The following is a 22,021-nucleotide window of genomic DNA, read 5'->3' as shown; positions in this document are numbered from 1 at the left end:
CATTAAATAATTTTAAGAGTATTAGTATTAGGTCTTCTTTGAAGGTCTTGTTAGAATCTGTCTGGCTGGGTCTCTTCTTTGTATATAGGCTTTAGATGGTGTCTTCTATTTCCTTGCTGGAAATTGATCTATTTAACTTGTGTATATTACCTCGATTCAGTTTGGGTAGGTCATGACTTCAGAAATTTGTCGATGTCTTTGATATTTTCTATTTAATTGGAGTACAAATTTTCAAAATAGTTTCTAATTATCTTATGTATTTTAGATGTGTCCATCATATTATTTCTTTTATTATCACAGATGTTAGTAATTTAAGTTTTCTCTCTCTTTATTTGTGTGACTAAGGTTTATGAATTTTATTTATTTTTTCAAAGAACCAACTTTTTGATTTGTCAATTTTTTCAATTGTTTCTTTTGTTTCAGTTTCATTGATTTCAGCTCTGATTTTAATTATTTCCTGTCTTGTACTACTTTTGATGTTGATTGTTCTTTTTTTTTGGGGGGGGGGCTTTGAGATGTAATGTTAGGTCCTTTATTTATTGACTTTTTCTTCTTTTAAGGAATGAACTCCATGCAATGAATCCCAGAGATTTCAATATGTTGTATCAGTATTCTCATTTACCTCTAAGAATTTTTAAATCTCCTCTCTGATGTTTTCTGCTATCCCTTGCTCATTCAGTAGCATATTATTTAGTCTCCAGGTGTTGGAGTAGCTTCTTTTTTCATTTTATCATTAATTTCTAATTTCTTTCCATTATAATCTGATGGCATTCAGGGTAGTATCTTTGTATTTTTCCAAGAGTTTCTTTGTGGCATAATATATGGTCTATTTTAGAGAAGGATCCATGTACTGTCAAAGAAGAAAGTGTATTCACTCATTGATGGATGAAATATTCTCTATATCTCTTAAGTCTAAGTTATTGATTGTATTATTGAGTTCTATATTTTCTTGGTTTAGCTTTTGTTTGGGAGATATATCCAGTGGTGAATGAGGTGTGTTAAAGTCACCCAGTATTATTGTGTTGTGGTCTATTTGACTCTTGAAATTGAGAAGAGTTTGATGAATGTAGATGGCCTTTACATTTGGCCTTTTCATGTTATCCCATAATTAATTGTTTGGCGCATAAGTATTTATAATTGTTATTTCTTGTTGATGAAGGTCTGGGTTTAGAAATCTGAGAGATCCTAATTGATTTCCTCCTATATGTAATCTGATTCCTTTGTCTTGTGGCTTTTAAATTTCTTTCTTTATTCTCTATGTTAGGCATTTTTATTGTTATTTCCTTAGTGTAGATCTGTCGTGATTTTGTACACTTGGTATCCTATAAGCCTTTTGTATTTGATTTTCCAATTCATTATTCAGGTTTGGAAAAGTTACTGATATTATTTCATGGATAAATTGTTCATTCCTATGTTTTGGAACTCTATGCCTTCTTCTCTCCCAATAATTCTTACATTTGGCCTTTTTGTGTTATCCCATAATTCATGAATGTTCTGCTCATGGTTTCTTACCATCTTCACTGTGTGGTCAACTTTACTTTCAATTTTATATATTTTGTCTTCATTGTCTGAGGTCCTATCTTTCAAGTGATCCAGTCTGTTGGTGATAATTTCTATTGAGTATTTTAATTTGATTTATTGTTTCCTTCATTTCAAGGATTTCTTTTCCTTTTTTTGTAGAATCTCTATCTCCTCATTGAAGTAATATTTTGCTTCCTGTATTTGACTGTGTAGCTCTTTATTGAATTGACCTTTTGTTGCCTATGTTTGCTTTCTTTAATTCACAGAACATTTTAATTACATACATCCTGAACTCCTCTTGGAAATCTCTTCTGCTGTGCTGGCCATTGGTTCTAGTAATGTATCTTGGTTTGTTTGGGGCACTTTCTTCCCTTGTTTTTTTCATATTGTTTGTCTTTCCCTTTAGCAGTGTAGATCCAAGGTATTACAGTTTTTACCAATAGATTTATAGTGTCCATGCAGAATTCCATGACCTCTCTTTTCAGGAGGAGATCAATATTAACATATCCCAATGCAAACAATATGCAGGCTTAATTAAACCAAATAGCTTTCATTGAGATGTTTCCTGTTTTGTTACAATAGACAGGAATGGTGAGTTTGATTATTATTAACAATATAAACAGTAGGTTGCAAAAGGACCTACAGTTTATAATGATGGACAAAGAGAGAAGTGGGGGTGGGTTTAGGACGAGATGTCAAGGAGGTAGGAGATGAGGATATAGAGTTATTAGATCTTAGGAAACATAAAGGAGGAATCAAAAGATGTTGGATAGTAGCAGGAGAAAAGAGACTTTGAGGAGATAGATAAGTGGGAAGGGGAGAGAGAGGGAGGGAGGGAGGAAGAGGCTAGAACAACAAATTATTTTGCCAATATTCTGTTGAGATTTTGCATCCATAATTATAAGATATATCAGTTTGTAGTTCTCCTGTGTTATCTTTGTGTTAATTCTTGGGATTAGGTTAACACGGGCATTTTAGGATCTAATACAGTGTTCACTGTATTCTATATTTAGAAAACAATAGATATTTCTATGAATGTTTGTAAAGAGGTAAAGAATTGGTATTAGTTCTTTTAGTCTTTGGTAGAATTTTCCATGAAACATCTGGACCTGAGCTTCACTTTGTAGAAAAGTTCTTAATTTCTAACTTAGTCTCATCACATGATGTATGTCAATATATATTTTATATTACTTTTTGTGTCAGTTTCTGTTCTTTGTGTCTCTTTAGGAATTTGTCTATTTCATTTATGTAATATATATAATTATTGTGATAATCTGATTGTTACAATATCTTTATATTTCATGCTCTGTTGGTCCCATCCTGACTGCTCTTTCTTGAAGAGCATGATTAACTGCAGCATCAGTCTAAAGCCTAGTTTTATCCAAAGACACGCTATTCCAGTACACGAAGGGGAAAGGGGTCAGGGTTTTCATCTTGCTCCTTTGGTCACTCCATAGAGATAGAAGGGGCCACTGATTTCAGTGGTATGGTGCTGGCCCTATATATGACATCCTCTTGCTCAGCCAGTGGCCTGCAGCCCAATTAGTGGTCCCAGCAGAAACAATTCCTCTTTAGGAACCCTTGTGACTTCCACTTTTCTGATTGGTAGAAAAGATGTAATTGCTCCAGGTAAATTTTACATTTTTCACTGAAGTGTCCTTTGTTTTTTCTTTTCCCTGCAGCAATCTTTCCATTCCTTACTCCAATTTATGAGGCAATGAATATCTCTCTGTTTCCAAAGGATGTCACAACTTTTTTAAAGAAAGCTATAAACAGAATGAAAGAAAGTCGCCTTCAAGAGAAACAACAGGTAAAATCTGGTGGTGGATACAGAGGAGGTTCATTTTTGATAATTTATTTGCCTATGGGTGTATGACTTCCATACTTCTTTGTATATTTTTAAAAGGTAGATGAAGAATAACTCTTGGTTGAGAGTAGTAGAAGCTTTCCATTTGGGGAGAATAAAGAATTTAGCATCTGGTAATTGAGAAACAAGAATGAATCAGAGAGGGAACTGAATTAGAGTAAGATATATTCCATGCTTTTATAATTATGTCAAAATGGACTCTACTCTCATATAACTAAAAAGAACTAATAAAAAAGACTTAAATAAATAAAATTATGTATTCCAAATACTGAAAAAATAATGAACCAGAGAGAAATCATTTACAATTAAATAATGGGCATGGTAATTAGTTTGTCAAGGCATAAATATTGCTGATAGGAAAAGTCCCAAATGCTCTAAAAAGGAGTTCTTGTACATTGTTGAATAGATCTGTAAATTTGGATAGCCTTTATGGAAAACTGTCTGGAGGGCCTTCAGAAATCAAATACAGACCCACTGTATAATCCAGCAATCTCACTACTAAGTGTATAACCACAGGAAATGAAATCTGCACTCCAATGTTTATTGCAGCACTATGTTAAAATTGTTCTTATTAATTGAGCCAAATCTATTTTGAAAATATTCATCATCAGGAAATGATAAATGCAGTTAAAGATGTGTCTAAACTGACATAAACATCAAACAGCATATACATATATCAAAGTAATAGGGTACCTTGTTAATATGTAGAACTTAATTTTTTTTATAAACCTTAGGGTTTGCTCTTTGAAATATTTTTTTTAAATAGAGGAAAATATTTTATCATATTCCTTCTTCTCAATAGATACAATTTCAACGTAAGTTTTTTTTTCCTGGTGCTTTAATTTTATAAGATTTTATATGATCAAGAATCATTGCATTTCCAAACCTCTCACTTTACAAACGCTCCACAGAATGCATCCTCAGGCTAGCTGGCACTGTTTGGCCCCTCATGGAGCAGGCATGGGGTTCTTTAGGTGAAGGTTTTGCCTCATGTACAAAGCCCAGCACAAGGATGTGTGCAGGCCAGGGACCAGGATGGGCCCTCCAGGTGTCAGTACAAAGTTCATAGCTTCAAGCATGGTGGGATCTTTCAAGAAGCTTGCTCAAAATCTGATGGTGAACTCTAAAAATGGCAGGAGATTAATTTGTGATGTCTTTGGTGAAGAGTAGTGCAGTCCAGGACTTCTCCCTGAGCAAATAAATGTAACAGGAGACAAAGCCAGCCACTCTCTTGCCAGGAGGCTGTGTTCAGAATCTATAGGAGCTCACAAGCAGGGAGAGCAAAGGCCAGTAGCTATTGGACACCATAGCCTGCTTTCACTCAGGGAAACGTCCTACTGTCCAAAGTTTGTAGATGGATACTCTTCTTCACTGATGACTTAGGAAACTCCAGCTGGACTTTTGTACTTGAAGAAGTCATAGCCTCAGAAGGGAAGATAAGTTCTTCACCCTTAATTTTTTTCTGACTTCATAATTGATCTTCTATCTTTGAAATCTCTATGTTTCTAGCATCAGGTGGATTTTCTTCAGCTTATGATAAATTCTCAGAATTCCAAAGATGTGGAGTCTCATAAAGGTAAACAAGGTTGCTATCTCGTCTACTGATGGGGAAACTCAGAGGGAAATATTGTTCTGGAAATGTGCAGGAGATTTTCCAGGAAGAAGAGTATTTCTACCAAGTTGCAGAAAGTGCATGCTTGGATATCATATACAGTAGCCTGAGGAACTTTCTAGAGAAGCACACCTACAGCCATGTTCAATGTTGAAGCTGATTTAAACAAGTATTTCTTTTACCAGCATGGTATTTTTATGCAACTTATTTTCTTACTGTTTTTATTTTGATGCTCAATTCTCCCATATTTGTCCACTGGAATCCCTTTCATGTAGGCTCCTGAGTCTTCTATTATTATTGTCACCTTTTAAATGATTGTTTTAAAAGTAGCTTCTTTTTATTCTGGCCATAGCAATATTGAGCTAAAAACACAGAGGTTCTTCATGTAGTCTTGAATACACTGCTTCACTCATAATATCCACCACCAGAGAGTTATATTTATCACAGTTCAGGAACCTGTGCTGACACACTTCTATCATTCACAGTCCACAGATTTCCTTAGGGTTTGCTCTTGGTCTTGTACATCCTATGACATATATCCACATTATAGTAGCACACAGTGTATTCTGTGCCCTTTTCATTTATTTTCTAAGTATTTTCTTGCTTTCTAATTTAAGATATTCTAGGTTTCTGCTCTGTTTCCCCTGACAGGTTTGTTTCTTGTTTTTCCAATTAATTGAATTTAGAAATCAAAATCTGTGATCATCTTGTGAATTTTTGCTTTTAGATACTCTCAGTAGACAAGATTATTAACATGAAATACTTCTACATGGAACAGAGGAAAGAAATATTTCTGTATCTACTCACATCCAGTAATATAAACTATTTTTCTCTCTCCTTCAAAAATTTTTTCCTAATTTATTGCTTATTTCTGTAATACACAAATACTCCCATTGCAGTTCTAATTTGAGGTACTTAGTGCCTTGACAACCATCTGAAAAAAGTCCTGAATGTTGAGCAATTAATTATAAAGATGAACACTTGGCTTACTACAGCCTGCCAGTATACATATTTTTTTAAAAGATATTTTTATTTTTTAGTTGTAGGTGCACACAATGCTTTTATTTTATTTTTATGTGGTGCTGAGGACCAAACCCAGTGCCTCACGTGTGCTAGGTGAGTGTTCTACCACTGAGCTACAACCCCAGACCCAGTGTACATATTTTTAGGTTCACATTTACATATCATCTATCTATCTATCATATCTGTCATATATATATATATATATATATATATATATATATATATATATATATATATATATATATATATATATTTGTCTATCCATCCATCCATCCATCCATCCATCTATCCTGAATGTATCTACCCAGTTCTATTCAGGTTTCTAAGATAAAGGAAACAGTCTATAGTTTAACTCTTCAATAAAATAGCCACAAAACACATATGCCTACTTAGCACTTGACATGTGGCTAGTGCCACTGAAGTATATTGATTTTTAATTAATTAAAATCTAAACCCCCACAGGTGGCTGGTAGCTATGAATGCCAACATTCAAGCTCTAAATCTTGACTTTTATTTGGTGCAGTAGAGAGGGTTACCAGGAGTTGAACTCAGGGGCACTCAACCACTGAGCCACATCCCCAGCCCTACTTTGTATTTTATTTAGAGACAGGGTTTTACTGACTTGCATAGTGCCCTGCTGTTGCTGAGGTTGGTTTGAACTCATGATCCTCTTGCCTCAGCCTCCTGCAGGGATTACTGGTGTGTGCCACTGCACTGGCCTGAACCTTGACTTTATAGTCCTATTTCATGGGGTTTATACTCACTGGGATAAAAGATTTGATAATTAAATGTTCTCATGACATCATCATAGAAAATCATAATCAGTAAATCTGAAATCTGTAGACCATTCAAACACTTGTTTTATGTATTTTTTTTATCTTGAATTGCATGTTTGGCACAGAGACCATGTTTATTTCAGGGCCCAGGTATCTAAAAGTCCATATTGATCTTACTGTGTATCTTAGATAGAAATGGTATCTCTTGAAATTACCTATCTTTGGTGGTGCTGAGAATGGCACAGTTAGTAGCCAAGTCCAAGAGTGGTATAGACCTCAGGAAAACTGGATTAAAAATGTTTTCCTTCGTTTCCCCTATTGGATAGACATGAGAGTGAAAACCACTCTGAGAATGACCCTGAATTGCTTTTCCATGGTCCTGCCTAGTGATCTGTGGGTTTTAATGGGATTTCTCTTCATCTAAACCCTGATGTTGTGATTTGCTGGATTTACCTAAATTGTGTTTCCTCTTCCCTTAGCCCTGTCTGATCTGGAGCTTGTGGCCCAATCAATTATCTTCATTTCTGCTGGCTATGACACCACTAGCAGTGCTCTTTCCTTCATTTTGTATGAACTGGCCACCCATCCTGATGTCCAGACCAAACTGCAGCAGGAGATTGATGAGGCTTTGCCCAATAAGGTGAGAAGATGGTATCTGGAGAGGGAGGAGGGAGGCTGAGCCTCAAAAAGACTGCCTCCTTTTCACTTCCTAGGAGGCTTTGTCCAAAATATAGTCACTGATTCTTTTCACCAGCTCTATTTGGAAAGGTTCTGAAGAGAGAAATGAAAGGGAAAACACAGTATTAAAGGGAAAATGCTATTCTCAAAACTACAAGGAATTTTGAAAAGAGTGTAATTTCAGTAGTACCCATTACCAGTTACCATGATGATACCCAGGAAGTGTAAGCATGTGTCACTCAAATGTCCAGATCATGTGATCTGATGAACTGTGGCAAGAGCTCCTGCCTGGCTGTTTGTCTATTATAATGCTTAGTCAATTGTAAGCACTACTCTCCTTCACCATTCCGTTATTCTTGGGACCTTGTAACACTTTAATAAACTATGTAGATTGAGTTAAAATTTAGTTCCAAACATGCATTTCCAAAAAATCTCTTTTTTTCTCTTCAGGCACCTGCTACCTATGATACTGTGTTACAGATGGAGTACCTGAACATGGTGGTGAATGAAACTCTCAGGTTGTACCCAATTTCTGGAAGACTTCAGAGGGTCTGTAAGAAAGATGTTGAAATCAATGGAGTGCCCATTAGGAAGGGGACAGTGGTGATGATACCAAGCTTTGTTCTTCATCGAAACCCACAGCACTGGCCAGAGCCTGAGGAGTTCCGCCCTGAAAGGTACAGGGCCTCTGGGAAAGGGAACCACCCTGGGCTAGGGTTGTCCAAGCATGTCCTTGTATTTCTTATCATAGATGAAATACAGGTAGCTATGTAATCATTTTTTTATTGGTTGTTCACAACATTACAAGGCTCTTGACATATCATATTTCATACATTAGATTGAAGTGTGTTATGAACTCCCAATTTTTACCCCAAATGCAGATTGCAGAATCACGTCGGTTACACATCCATAATTTTACATAATACCCTATTAGTAACTGTTGTATTCTGCTACCTTTCCTATCCCCTACTATCCCCCATCCCCTTCCCTCACATCTTCTCTCTCTACCCCATCTACTGTAATTCATTTCTCTCCTTGTTTATTTTCCCATTCCCTTCACAACCTCTTATATGTAAATTTGTATAGCAGTGAGGGTCTCCCTTCATTTCCATGCAATTTCCCTTTTCTCTCCTTTTCCCTCCCATCTCATGTCTCTGTTTAATGTTAATATTTTCTTCCTGCTCTTCCTCCCTGCTCTGTTCATAGTTGCTCTCATTATATCAAAGAAGACATTTGGTATTTGTTTTTAGGGATTGGCTAGCTTCACTAAGCATAATCTACTCTAGTGCCATCCATTTCCCTGCAAATTCCATGATTATGTCATTTTTTAGTGCTGTGTAATACTCCATGGTGTATAAATGCCACATTTTTTTATCCATTCATCTATTGAAGGGCATCTGGGTTGGTTCCAAAGTCTAGCTATTGTGAATTGTGCTCCTATGAACATCAATGTAGCAGTATCCCTATAGTACGCTCTTTTAAGGTTATTAGGGAATATTCCGAGAAGGGGAAAGCCTGGGTCAAATGTTGGTTCCATTCCCAGCTTTCCAAGGAATCTCCATACTGCTTTCCAAATTGGCAACACCAATTTGCAGTCCCACGAGCAGTGTACAAGTGTACGCTTTTCCCCACATCCTCACCAACACTTGTTGCTGTTTGACTTCATAGTGGCTGCCAAACTTACTGGAGTGAGATGGTATCTTGGGGTGGTTTTGATTTGCATTTCTCTGACATCTAGAGATGGTGAGCACTTTTTCATGTACTTGTGGATTGTTTGTATGTCCTCCTCTGAGAAGTGTCTACTCAGGTCCTTGGCCCATTTATTGATTGGGTTATATTTTTCTTATTGTTTGATTTTTTGAGTTCTTTGTATACTCTGGATATTAGGGCTCTATCTGAAGTGTGAGGAGTAAAAATTTGTTCCCAGGGTGTAGGCTCCCTATTTACCTCTCTTATTGTTACTCTTGCTGAGAAAAAAACTTTTTAGTTTAAGTAAGTCTCAATTATTGATTCTTGTTATTAACTCTTGTGCTATGGGTGTCCTATTAAGGAATTTTGAGTCCATCCCCACGATATGTAGATCGGAGGCAACATTTTCTTCTATCAGACGCAGAGTCTCTGATTTGATATCAAGCTCCTTGATCCATTTTGAGTTAACTTTTGTGCCTGGCGAGAGAAAGGGATTCAGTTTCATTTTGTTGCATATGGATTTCCAGTTTTCCCAACATACTTTGTTGAAGATGCTATCCTTCCTCCATTGCATGCTTTTAGCCCCTTTATCAAATATAAGATAGTTGTAACTTTGTGGATTAGTCTCTGTATCCTCAATTCTGTACCATTGGTCCACCCGCCTGTTTTGGTAAGACTATCATGCTGTTTTTGTTAAAATTGCTCTGTAATATAGTTTGAAATCTGGTATCGCTATACTGCCTGATTCACACTTCCTGCTTAGAATTGCTTTTGCTATTCTGGGTCTTTTGTTTTTCCATATGAATTTCATGATTGCTTTATCTATTTCTACAAGAAATGCCTTTGGGATTTTGATTGGCATTGCATTAAACCTATAGAGAACTTTTGGTAATATCGCCATTTTGATGATGTTAGTTCTGCCTATCCATGAACAGGGTATATTTTTCCACCTTCTAAGATCTTCTACTTCTCTCTTTAGGGTTCTGTAGTTTTCATTGTATAAATCTTTCACCTCTTTTGTTAGGTTGATTCCCAAGTATTTTATTTTTTTTTGAGGATATTGTGAATGGAGTGTTTTTCCTCATTTCCGTTTCAGAAGTTTTGTCGCTGATATACAGAAATGCCTTTGATTTATGCATGTTGATTTTATATCCTGCCACTTTGCTGAATTCATTTATTAGTTCTAGTAGTTTTTTTGTAGACCCTTTTGGGTCTTCTAGGTATAGAATCATGTGGTCCACAAATAGTGATAATTTAAGTTCTTTTTTTCCTATTTTTATACCTTTAATTTCTTTCGTCTGTCTAATTGCTCTGGCCAGTGTTTCGAGAACTATATATTGAGTAGAACTGGTGATAGAGGGCATCCCTTTCTTGTTCCAGATTTTAGAGGGAATGCCTTCAATTTTTCTCCATTCAGAATGATGCTAGCCTGAGGCTTAGCATAGATAGCTTTTACAATGTCGAGGTAAGTTCCTGTTATCCCTAGTTTTTCTAATGTTTTGAACATAAAGGGATGCTGTACTTTGTCGAATGCTTATTCTGCGTCTACTGAGATGATCATATGGTTCTTATCTGTGAGTCTATTGATGTGGTGAATAACATTTATTGATATCCGTATATTGAACCATCCTTGCATCCCAGGGATGAATCCCACTTGATCATGGTGCACATTTTTTTTTTTTTGATGTGTTTTTGTATCTGATTCGCCAGAATTTTATTGAGGATTTTTGCATCTAGGTTCATCAGAGATATTCGTCTGTAGTTTTCTTTCTTTGAGGTGTCTTTGTCAGGTTTTGGAATCAGGGTGATGTTGGCCACTTAGAATGAATTTGGAAGAGCTCCCTCTTTTTCTATTTCCTGAAATAGCTTGAAAAGTATTGGTATTAATTCTTCTTTAAAGGTTTTGTAAAACTCTGGTGTATACCCATCCGGTCCTGGGCTTTTCATGGTTGATAGTCTTTTGATTGCTTCTTCAAATTCATCCATTGATATTGGTCTGTTCAAATTGTGTGTATCTTCCTGACTCAGCCTGGGCAAATCATATGACTTAAGAAATTTATCGATGTCTTCACTATCTTCTATTTTATTGGAATATAGGTTTTCCAAATAATTTCTAATTGTCTTCTGTATTTCTGTAGCATCTGTTGTGATATTGCCTTTTTCATCCCGTATGTTAGTAATTTGAGTTCTCTCTCTTCTTCTCTTCATTAGCATGGCTAAGGGTCTGTCAATCTTATTTATTTTTTCAAAGAACCAACTTTTAGTTTTCTTAATTGTTCAATAGTTTCTTTTATTTCAATTTCGTTGATTTCCACTCTGATTTTAATTATTTCTTGCCTTCTGCTACATTTGCTGTTGTTTTGCTCTTCCTTTTCTAGGGCTTTGAGATGAAGTGTGAGCTCATTTATTTGTTGTTTTTTTCTTTTTTTGAGGAATGACCTCCAGGCGATGAATTTCCCTCTTAAAATTGCTTTCATTGTGTCCCATAGATTCTGATATGTTGTGTCTGTATTTTCATTTATCTCTAAGAATTTTTTGATTTCCTCCTTTATGTCTTCTTTAACCCATTGATCATTCAGTAACATATTGTTCATTTTCCATGTGATGTAGGATTTTTCCTTCCTTCTTTTATCATTGATTTCCAGTTTGATTCCATTATGATCAGATAAAATGCATGGTATTATCTCCACCCCTTTATATTTACTGAGGGTTGCCCTATGGCATAATATATGGTCTATTTTTGAGAAAGATCCATGTGCTGCTGAGAAAAGAGTATATCCACTTGATGATGATTGATATATTCTATATATGTCAGTTAAGTCTAGGTTATTGATTGTGGTATTGAGTTCTATAGTTTCTTTATTCAAGTTTTGTTTGGAGGATCTGTCCAATGGTGAGAGAGGTGTGTTGAAGTCACCCATAATTATTGTGTTGTGGTCTATTTGATTCTTGAACTTGAGGAGAATTTGTTTTATGAATGTCGCAACACCATTATTTGGAGCATAAATATTGATAATTGTTATGTCTTGTTGGTGAATGGTTCTTTTTAACAGTATATAATGTCCTTCCTTATCCCTTTTGATTAACTTAGTCTTGAAGTCGATTTTATTCGATATGAGGATGGCCACCCCTGCTTGCTTATGAGGACTGTGTGCATGGTATATTTTTTCCCATCCTTTCACCTTCAGCCTGTGTATGTTTTTTCCAATCAGATGTGTTTCTTGGAGGCAGCATATTGTTGGATTTCTTTTTTTAATCCATGATACCAGCCTATGTCGCTTTATTGGAGAGTTGAAGCAATTAACATTTAGAGTTACTATTGATATATGGTTTGTACTTCCAGGCATGTTTCATTATTTATCTTTTTTTTTAATTTAGTTTGTTTCTCCATGATTATCTTTCCCCCTGCCCTCTGTCTTTACTGAGGCACTTCCCACTAATGGTTTTGGTAATTGTTTTTCGTTTCTTCCTCGTGTAGTGTTTTGCTCAAGATGCTTTGCAATGCTGGTTTTCTGGCTGCAAATTCTTTTAAATTTTGTTTATCATGAAAGATTTTCATTTCGTTGTCATACCTGAAGCTTAATTTTGCTGGATACAGAATTCTTGGTTGGCATCCATTGTCTTTCAGTGTTTGAAATACATTGTTCCATGACCTTCTTGCTTTCAGCGTCTGTGATTAAAAATCCATTGTTAACCTTATTGGTTTACCCCTGAATGTAATCTGCCTCCTTTCTCTTGTAGCTTTTAATATTTTCTCTTTGTTTTGTATATTGGATATCTTCAGAACAATGTGTCTTGGCGTTGGTGTACTGTGATTTTGTATGCTTGGTGTCCTGTATGCATCTACAATTTGAATATCTATTTCCTTTTATATATCTGGAAAGTTTTCTGTAATTATTTCATTCAGCAGGTTACTCAGTCCCTTGGTTTGAATCTCTATACCTTCCTCTATCCCAATGACTCTTAAGTTTGGTTTTTTTATGTTATCCCATATCTCTTGGATGTTTTTCTCATGATTTTTTACCTGCCTTTCTGAGTTGGCTAGACTCTTTTCAAGATGATATATTTTGTCTTCATTATCTGACGTTCTGGCTTCTACTTGCTCCACTCTGTTAGTGATACTCTCATTTGAGTTTTTAATTTGGTTTATAGTTTCCTTCATTTCTAGAATTATTGTTTGATTTTTTTATAATCTCTATCTCCTGATAAAGGTGCTTAACTTCTTGTTTTATCTGTTTATGTAATTCATTTTCAATATGTTCTTTCACTGTTTGAATTTGGTGTCTCATATCCTCTTTAAGGTTCCATTCCATCTGTCTAAGGTGTTCCTTGCGTTCTTTATATGACCATTTTTCTGATGACTCCAGGTCCTCCTGAATATTTAGGCTGTCCTGCATTGCTGGTACTCATTTTCTTCCTTGCTTTTTCATGCTGCTCATGTTACTTCTTGTTCTGTTTGACTGCTGAGGTACTGTTTACTCCTGTAAATTTATTTGATGCTTGGGAGGAAAGGTATTAAAAGGGAAGGGAAGAAGTCACTAAAGAGAATGAGAGTAAGCAGGTAGAATTCAAGGAAGGGGGAATAAGAAAATTGAAGAAAATGAAAAAACAAAAGAAGAAACAAAATAGGAAATAAAAAAAGAAAAATATTTTTTAATAATAATAATAATATTAATAATAATAATAAAAATTAAAATTAGAAGAAAAAAATTTTTAAAAAATTTAAAAAATTTAAAAATCAACAAGTAAGAAAAATTTAAATGAAAAAAAAAAAAACCCAAGTCAGAAAATGAGAAAAAAAACTAATAAATGCAGTGTTTGAGTTTGATTAACTTCTCTTCCAGTCGGTGGAGCTGTGCCCACCAGGCCATGTCTCCTGTCAATACATGGGAACCAATCACTGTGCAGCAGCTCCTCCTCGCAGACTGGGCGAGTCTCCAATCCTGAGTGCCTAGGGCCTCCTCTTGTGTCTAGTCACTTCCCCACTTTTCCTCTAGCCAGGCCCCTCTCTCCAGTGATGCTCACCACAATACTGGCTACACGCCAGGTCTGCTGCTCCAGGGAGCCCCTATTTTCATGAACGACTGGGCACACTCTCCCTGTTTGCCATTCCCTCAGACCCTAAGTTTGTAGAGCTTGGGGCTGAGAATCCTCAGGGAATTTTACTTGCCCTCCGGTAGCCACGCCCCTGGTAGCTGGTGTAAGAGACCTCAGTTGTCAGCACTGGTGGGAGCGGTAGCCAGGAGTTCTGTGCCATGGGTCCCGTGCCACTTCTGATTCCCTAGGTCTGGCTATTGCACTCACGGGAGAGCTGGTAGGGGCCCTTAAGGTTTCCCCGATGTGTGGAGAGGGAAGGCTAGGGGATTACACACCTGTAGCTGCAGGTTTCAATGAAGTTATCTCCTCCAACACAGTCTGGTTACGTCAGTTCTCTGCCATGGTGGTATATCTTGCAAATGGTGACAGTTTGTTTCCCTTTGCCAGGTGACCAATGCAATGGATGGGTCCTTACTGTCTCTCCCAAGCCCCATTTCAAACCTGTGGCCACTACCTATGAAGGCTCAGTGTGCAGTTACCTCCATAGGATGAGAAGGGCTGACCAGTTGTTTCAGCCGGATGGATTAGTGCTGAGTCACAGCTGTTTGTCTGCGGGAAGCAGGCAAACGGGAGCTTGAATTCAGCCGATGCGGGCTCAGTGTGTGTTCTGAGAGGCCCAGACTGTTCGCCCCAGATCCACGTCAGCTCAGCATTGCCTAGTGATCCTGAGCAAACAGCATTTAGACTGTTTACGTCTCCCTATGCCCACACAGCTGAAGAAGTCAGAGACTTGATCTCTCCGCACCCGCCGCCATGTTGGATCTCCCTATGTAATCATTTTTATATATGTCTTTGTATTTTAAGCAGTTTTATTGTTATAAATATAACATTTTCTTGCAAAATGATATGAATTTATGACAAGGAACAAAATGAATGCCATGTCCATTCACTATCCTAAATTCTTTTTTAAAGTTTTTTAAATTAATTTAAAAAATGACAACGGAATGCATTATAATTCTTATTACACATATTCAAGACAATTTCTCATGTCTCTGTTTGTATATAAAGTATGTTGACACCAATTCTTGCCTTCATACATGTACTTTGGATAATGATATTCATTACATTCCATCATCCTTGCTAACCCCCTGCCCCCTCCCTTTCCCTTCCACCCCTCTGTCCTATATAGAGTTCATCTATTCCTCCCATGCTCCCTCTCCCTACCCCACTATGAGTCTGCCTCCTTATATTAGAGAAAACATCCAGCATTTGTTTTTTTGGAATTGGCTAACTTCATCTTCTCCAATGCCATCCATTTACGTGCAAATGCCATGATTTTATTCTGTTTTAATGATGAGTAAAATTCCATTGTGTATATATGCCACATTTTTAAAATCCATTCATCTAATGAAGGGCATCTAAGGTTGGCTCCACAGTTTATCTATTGTGAATTGTGAATTGTGCTGCTATAAACACTGATGTGGCTGTGTCCCTGTAGCATGCTGTTTTTTAAGTCTTTTGGCTATAAACCAAGGAGAGGGATAGCTGGGTCAAATGGTAGTTGCATTCCCAGATTTCCAAGGAATCTCCACACTCCTTTCCATATTGGCTGCTCCAATTTACAGTCCCACCAGCAATGTATGAGTGTACTTTTTTCCCTACATTCTCACCAACACTTATTGTTGTCCTAATAATAGTTGCCATTCTAATTGGAGTGAGATGATATCTTAGAGTACTTTTGATTTACATTTCTTGAATTGCTAGAGATGATGAGCATTTTTTTCATATATTTGTTGATTGATTGTATGTCCTCATCTGAGAAGTGTCTGTTCAGGTCCTTGGCCCATTTATTGATTAGGTTATTTGGTTTTTTGGTGCTTTGCTTTTGAGTTCTTTATATACTCTAGAGAGTGGTGTTCTATCTAATGTGTGAGGGGTAAAATTTTTCTCCCAAGCTATAGGCTCCTTATTCACTTCACAAATTATTTCTTTTGCTGAGAAGAAACTTTTTAGTTTGTTAAATTCTCTAAATAATTATGAATTAATAATATGACCATGTTCTCATAAACTTTTTTATGCATATATAGATATTTTTGCAAAACTAGATTGTATCATATTTTATTTGATTTTTGCTAGCACTTGATAATTTTTGCATTCAACCTCTTGCATGTATGCTTTTTTTGGGGTATCAGGAATTGAACTCAGGGGCGGTGGACCACTGAGCCACATTCATAGCCCTATTTTGTATTTTATTAGAGACAGGGTCTCACTGAGTTGCTTAGTGCCTCACTAAATTGCTGAAGCTGGCTTTGAACTTGGGATCCTACTATCTCCTCCTCCCAAATCACTGGGATTACAGGCGTGTGCCACTGTGCTCAGCCTGTACGTATGGTTTTTGGATCTATAATTTCAACTAACTAAATAAACATTTTTTCTTGTCAGTTTCCCCTAAACAGTCTAATACAGTAAGTATTTATATAGTATTTACATATTATTAGTTAATATAAGCAATCCAGAGATGATTTAAAATATATTTCAGGAAGTGCATAGGTTATACCAGTATTTTCTCATTATTTTATAAGAGACTTCAACACCCAGGATTTTGTTTATTCTGATGCTAAAACTAATTCTCCTCAGATATGGCACCAGAAGTCTGTTTGTGTATATGTGTGTGTGTGTGTGTGTGTGTCTGTTTTCAAATTTCATAGCATGTCCCATAACTGACATAACCACTATCTCATTTCATTTTATGTATTCACTCTTATACTCCTTATATTTTATATGTGTGTTGTTTCCTTTACTGTTTCAATTTATCATGATTTCCTTTGAAACAGAATTTATCTCATCTCAAAAAGACTGAAAGATCCTATAGACTAAGGGGGAGAAAGGTGGAATAACTCCTATAGGCTAAGGGGGAGAAAGGTGAAAAAACTCGATAGCTTAACAATTCTTATAGCAAAACCACAGATGGATTTCAATAACCAGCCCAGAAATAATCTTTTACACCATTGCTTGGGGATGTCTAAGGCACAAACGGAAATAAGTAACTGTTGTAGTTTTAATGTTTTGTTGACTTGTCATCTTTGTTGACCAGGTTCAGTAAGCAGAACAAGGACAGCATTGATCCTTACATGTACATGCCCTTTGGAAATGGACCCCGAAACTGCATTGGTATGAGGTTTGCTCTCATGAACATGAAAGTTGCTCTTGTCAAAGTAATTCAGAACTTCTCCTTCCAACCTTGTAAGGAAACACAGGTCAGTAGATTTTCATATAAATAATGTTTATTTGAAGATGTTTTTCCAAACAGGGGCCTAGTCACAGAAAAATATATGCTTATTCATCATTTAATTCTTAGATGTATAGTCCAGTGAATCTCTTCTTCACCATCTTTGAGATTTTAGAGTTCTTCACTGTGGGGGCTCTAAATCTATGGCTTTATGAAGAGCAAAGTGTAAAAAATGTATGGACTCAATGCAGATTAGTGTGCCATGTGTATGTGTGGACTGTGAACTTGAGCACAGTGTAAATTCAGCTTTAAGTATCCTGGAGAGACCCTGTGCACAGTCGTGAGGTGTGGTGACCACAGGGTTCTGATGTTTGAGAGAAGCTCTCCTCACCAGAATTTAGAGAACCTCCCCGTCTCAGGCCTTGTACAGAATAAATGTTTATGAAATAATTTTTCAGATAAATTAATAATTTTACTATTTAATCATGACCCACCTTAGAGAATGAGTAGGATGAATACAAAGTACATAATACTAAAAGTAGTTTTATGTTTGTGAAGCATCACTGTGCTTAATATATCTTCTCGACTTTGCTGCTTTGGTTCTTGTTGTTTCATTCAGTGCTTCTCCATGTGCTTGTCGAAATTTTTCAGATTCCCCTGAAATTAGCCAATCAAGGACTTCTTCAACCTGAAAAGCCCATTATTCTGAAGGCTGTATGCAGAGATGGGACAATAAGTGGAGCCTGAATTTCCCTAAGGATTTGTGCATTGTTGTCCTCAGAGCCTGGGACCCAGAACATCAGAGAACAAAAATTTATTTTGTGAAGAAAACTCAAAATGAAGATAGACTCTATATTCCTCAGTTGATCAATGATAAGAGATGCTGGACCTTTCCTAAGCTTTCTCAGGGTCTGTGCAGAGTATTGTCTATTTTCTGATGGAAAGGAGGTGACCACCTCAGTGCCAGACATGAAGACTCACCTTTTCTGGGTCTAATGGGCTCTCTCCTCTCACCGACAGTTAGTCCTGGGAGCTCCTCCTGAGCTCTGATCAGAGAATCAGCAATTATCAGCAAATTTGTCAACAATTTTTTAAAAAAATGAGGGTGGTTGTGGTGGCTTCTGTAGTGACATTGATATATGATGTGTTCTTTGAAATATGCTGTGATAAGTTTTATAATGAGAAAGTCAATAAACATGTCCTTGTAGAAGTTTATCTGAAGCCTCTATGCCCATTTAAGGGGATATATAGTACTGAATCAGTGGAGTCAAAATTCAATCTTTTGATCATCACAGTAAGTGAATACATGGAGCTTTTTCAGCAATTCAAATTAAATAGTAAGGTAGATAAAGTTAACCCACTGTGAATTTTCCCATTAGTGGAAAAGTATATTCATAGTGTCCTTCTGCCATTTTTGAACTGCAAAATTTGTAAAAATTTACTGAGGTGTAGTTATTACTATATCTCTAGCTTAGATTTAATACTCCCATATTATCTCCCTTTTTGATTCTGGAAAGCAAGGAACATAGTTGTAGTCAATCTTCAACTCCTAATGGTGCAGCCCTTATCCATTTATTTTATTATTATTTTTTTATTGGTTGTTCACAACATTACAAAGCTCTTGACATATCATATTTCATACATTAGATTGAAGTGGGTTATGAACCCCCAATTTTACCCCAAATGCAGATTGCAGAATCACGTCGGTTACACATCCAAAATATTACATAATGCCCTATTAGTAATTGTTGTATTCTGCTACCTTTCCTATCCCCTACTATCCCCCCTCCCCTCCCCTCCCATCTTCTCTCTCTACCCCATCTACTGTAATTCATTTCTCTCCTTGTTTATTTTCCCATTCCCCTCACAACCTCTTATATGTAATTTTTTATAGCAATGAGAGTCTCCCTTCATTTCCATGCAATTTCCCTTTTCTCTCCCTTTCCCTCCCATCTCATGTCTCTGTTTAATGTTAATATTTTCTTCCTGCTCTTCCTCCCTGCTCTGCTCATAGTTGCTCTCATTATATCAAAGAAGACATTTGATATTTGTTTTTAGGGATTGGCTAGCTTCACTAAGCATAATCTACTCTAGTGCCATCCATTTCCCTGCAAATTCTATGATTTTGTCATTTTTATTGCTGCATAGTACTCCATTGTGTATAGATGCCACATTTTTTTTATCCATTCATCTATTGAAGGGCATCTGGGTTGGTTCCACAGTCTAGCTATTGTGAATTGTGCTGCTATGAACATCAATGCAGCAGTATCCCTGTAGCATGCTCTTTCAAGGGCTTCAGGGAATAGTCCGAGAAGGGCAATAGCTGGGTCAAATGGTGGTTCCATTCCCAGCTTTCCAAGGAATCTCCATACTGCTTTCCAAATTGCCGCAACAATTTGCAGTCCCACCAGCAATGTACAAGTGTACCCTTTTCTCCACATCCTCGCCAGCACTTGTTGTTGTTTGACTTCATAGTGGCTGTCAATCTTACTGGAGTGAGATGGTATCTTAGGGTGGTTTTCATTTGCAATTCTCTGACTGATAGAGATGGAGAGCATTTTTTCATGTACTTGTTGATTGATTGTAAATCCTCCTTTTAGAAGTGTCTGTTCAGGTCCTAGGCCCATTTGTAGATTGGGTTATTTGTTATCTTATTGTTTAATTTTTTGAGTTCTTTGTATACTCTGAATATTAGGGCTCTATCTGAAGTGTGAGGAGTAAAAATTTGTTCCCAGGTTGTAGGCTCCCTATTTACCTCTCTTATTGTTTCTCTTGCTGAGAAAAAACTTTTTAGTTTAAGTAAGTCCCATTTGTTGATTCTTGTTATTAACTCTTGTGCTATGGGTGTCCTATTAAGGAATTTGGAGCCTGATCCCACGATATGTAGATCGGAGCCAACTTTTTCTTCTATCAGACGCAGAGTCTCTGATTTGATATCAAGCTCCTTGATCCATTTTGAGTTAACTTTTGTGCCTGGCGAGAAAAAGGGATTCAGTTTCATTTTGTTGCATATGGATTTCCAGTTTTCCCAACATACTTTGTTGAAGATGCTATCCTTCCTCCATTGCATGCTTTTAGCCCCTTTATCAAATATAAGATAGTTGTAACTTTGTGGATTAGTCTCTGTGTCCTCTATTCTATACCATTGGTCCACCCGCCTGTTTTGGTACTGGTACCATGCTGTTTTTGTCACTATTGCTCTGTAATATAGTTTGAAATCTGGTATCGCTATACCGCCAGATTCACACTTCCTGCTTAGAATTGCTTTTGCTATTCTGGGTCTTTTATTTTTCCATAGGAATTTCATGATTGCTTTATCTATTTCTACAAGAAATGCCTTTGGGATTTTGATTGGCATTGCATTAAACCTATAGAGAACTTTTGGTAATATCGCCATTTTGATAATGTTAGTTCTGCCTATCCATGAACAGGGTATATTTTTCCATCTTCTAAGATCTTCTTCTACTTCTCTCTTTAGGGTTCTGTAGTTTTCATTGTATAAATCTTTCACCTCTTTTGTTAGTTGATTCCCAAGTATTTTATTTTTTTGAGGATATTGTGAATGGAGTGTTTTTCCTCATTTCCATTTCAGAAGTTTGTCGCTGATATACAGAAATGTCTTTGATTTTTGCGTGTTGATTTTATATCCTGCCACTTTGCTGAATTCATTTATTAGTTCTACTAGTTTCTTTGTAGACCCTTTTGGGTCTTCTAGGTATAGAATCATGTCATCTGCAAATAGTGATAATTTAAGTTCTTCTTTTCCTATTTTTATGCCTTTAATTTCTTTCGTCTGTCTAATTGCTCCGGCCAGTGTTTCGAGAACTATATTGAATAGAAGTGGTGATAGAGGGCATCCCTGTCTTGTTCCAGATTTTAGAGGGAATGCCTTTAACTTTTGTTCATTCAGGATGATGCTAGCCTGAGGCTTTGCATAGATAGCTTTTACAATGTCAAGGTAAGTTCCTGTTATCCCTAGTTTTTCTAATGTTTTGAACATAAAGGGATGCTGTACTTTGTCGAATGCTTTCTCTGCGTTGATCGAGAAGACCATATGGTTCTTATCTTTAAGTCTATTGATGTGGTGAATAATATTTATTGATTTCCATATAGTGAAACATCCTTGCATCCCAGGGATGAATCCTACTTGATCATGGTGCACAATTTTTTTGATGTGTTTTTGTATGCAATTCGCCAGAATTTTATTGAGAATATTTGCATCCAGGTTCATTAGAGATATTGGTCTGTAGTTTTCTTTCTTTGAGGTGTCTTTGTCTGGTTTCGGAATCAGGGTGATGTTGGCCTCTTAGAATGAATTTGGAAGAGCTCCCTCTTTTTCTATTTCCTGAAATAACTTGAAAAGTATTGGTATTAATTCTTCTTTAAAGGTTTTGTAAAACTCCGCTGTATACCCATCCGGTCCTGGGCTTTTCTTGGTTGGTAGTCTTTTGATGGCTTCTTCAATTTCATCCATTGATATTGGTCTGTTCAAATTGTGTGTATCCTCCTGACTCAGTCTGGGCAAATCATATGACTTAAGAAATTTATCGATGTCTTCACTATCTTCTATTTTATTGGAGTATAAGGAT

The 22,021-nt window shown here is 36.5% G+C and overlaps 1 protein-coding gene across 1 annotated transcript in view; it reads left to right on the top strand.

The window, feature by feature from the left end:
- Positions 1-18,218, top strand: part of LOC308646924 (cytochrome P450 3A9-like) — a gene marked incomplete at its 5' end in the record, with an annotated part of 28,857 nt that extends 10,639 nt beyond the window's left edge. Inside the window, 6 exons of the mRNA XM_081290502.1 lie at positions 3,204-3,331; positions 4,898-4,964; positions 7,279-7,439; positions 7,928-8,154; positions 17,298-17,460; positions 18,084-18,218. Of these exons, the coding sequence (XP_081146628.1) occupies positions 3,204-3,331; positions 4,898-4,964; positions 7,279-7,439; positions 7,928-8,154; positions 17,298-17,460; positions 18,084-18,179 (842 nt within the window). The 3' untranslated portion in view covers positions 18,180-18,218. The remainder of the gene's footprint in view (positions 1-3,203; positions 3,332-4,897; positions 4,965-7,278; positions 7,440-7,927; positions 8,155-17,297; positions 17,461-18,083) is intronic.
- Positions 18,219-22,021: the final 3,803 nt, after the last annotated feature.

Source organism: Spermophilus citellus (assembly GCF_964194105.1).
Source record: "Spermophilus citellus genome assembly, chromosome: 4".
NCBI lineage: Eukaryota > Metazoa > Chordata > Mammalia > Rodentia > Sciuridae > Spermophilus > Spermophilus citellus.
Note: the sequence above shows the minus strand (reverse complement) of the source record. Positions and strands in the feature narration are given on the sequence as shown.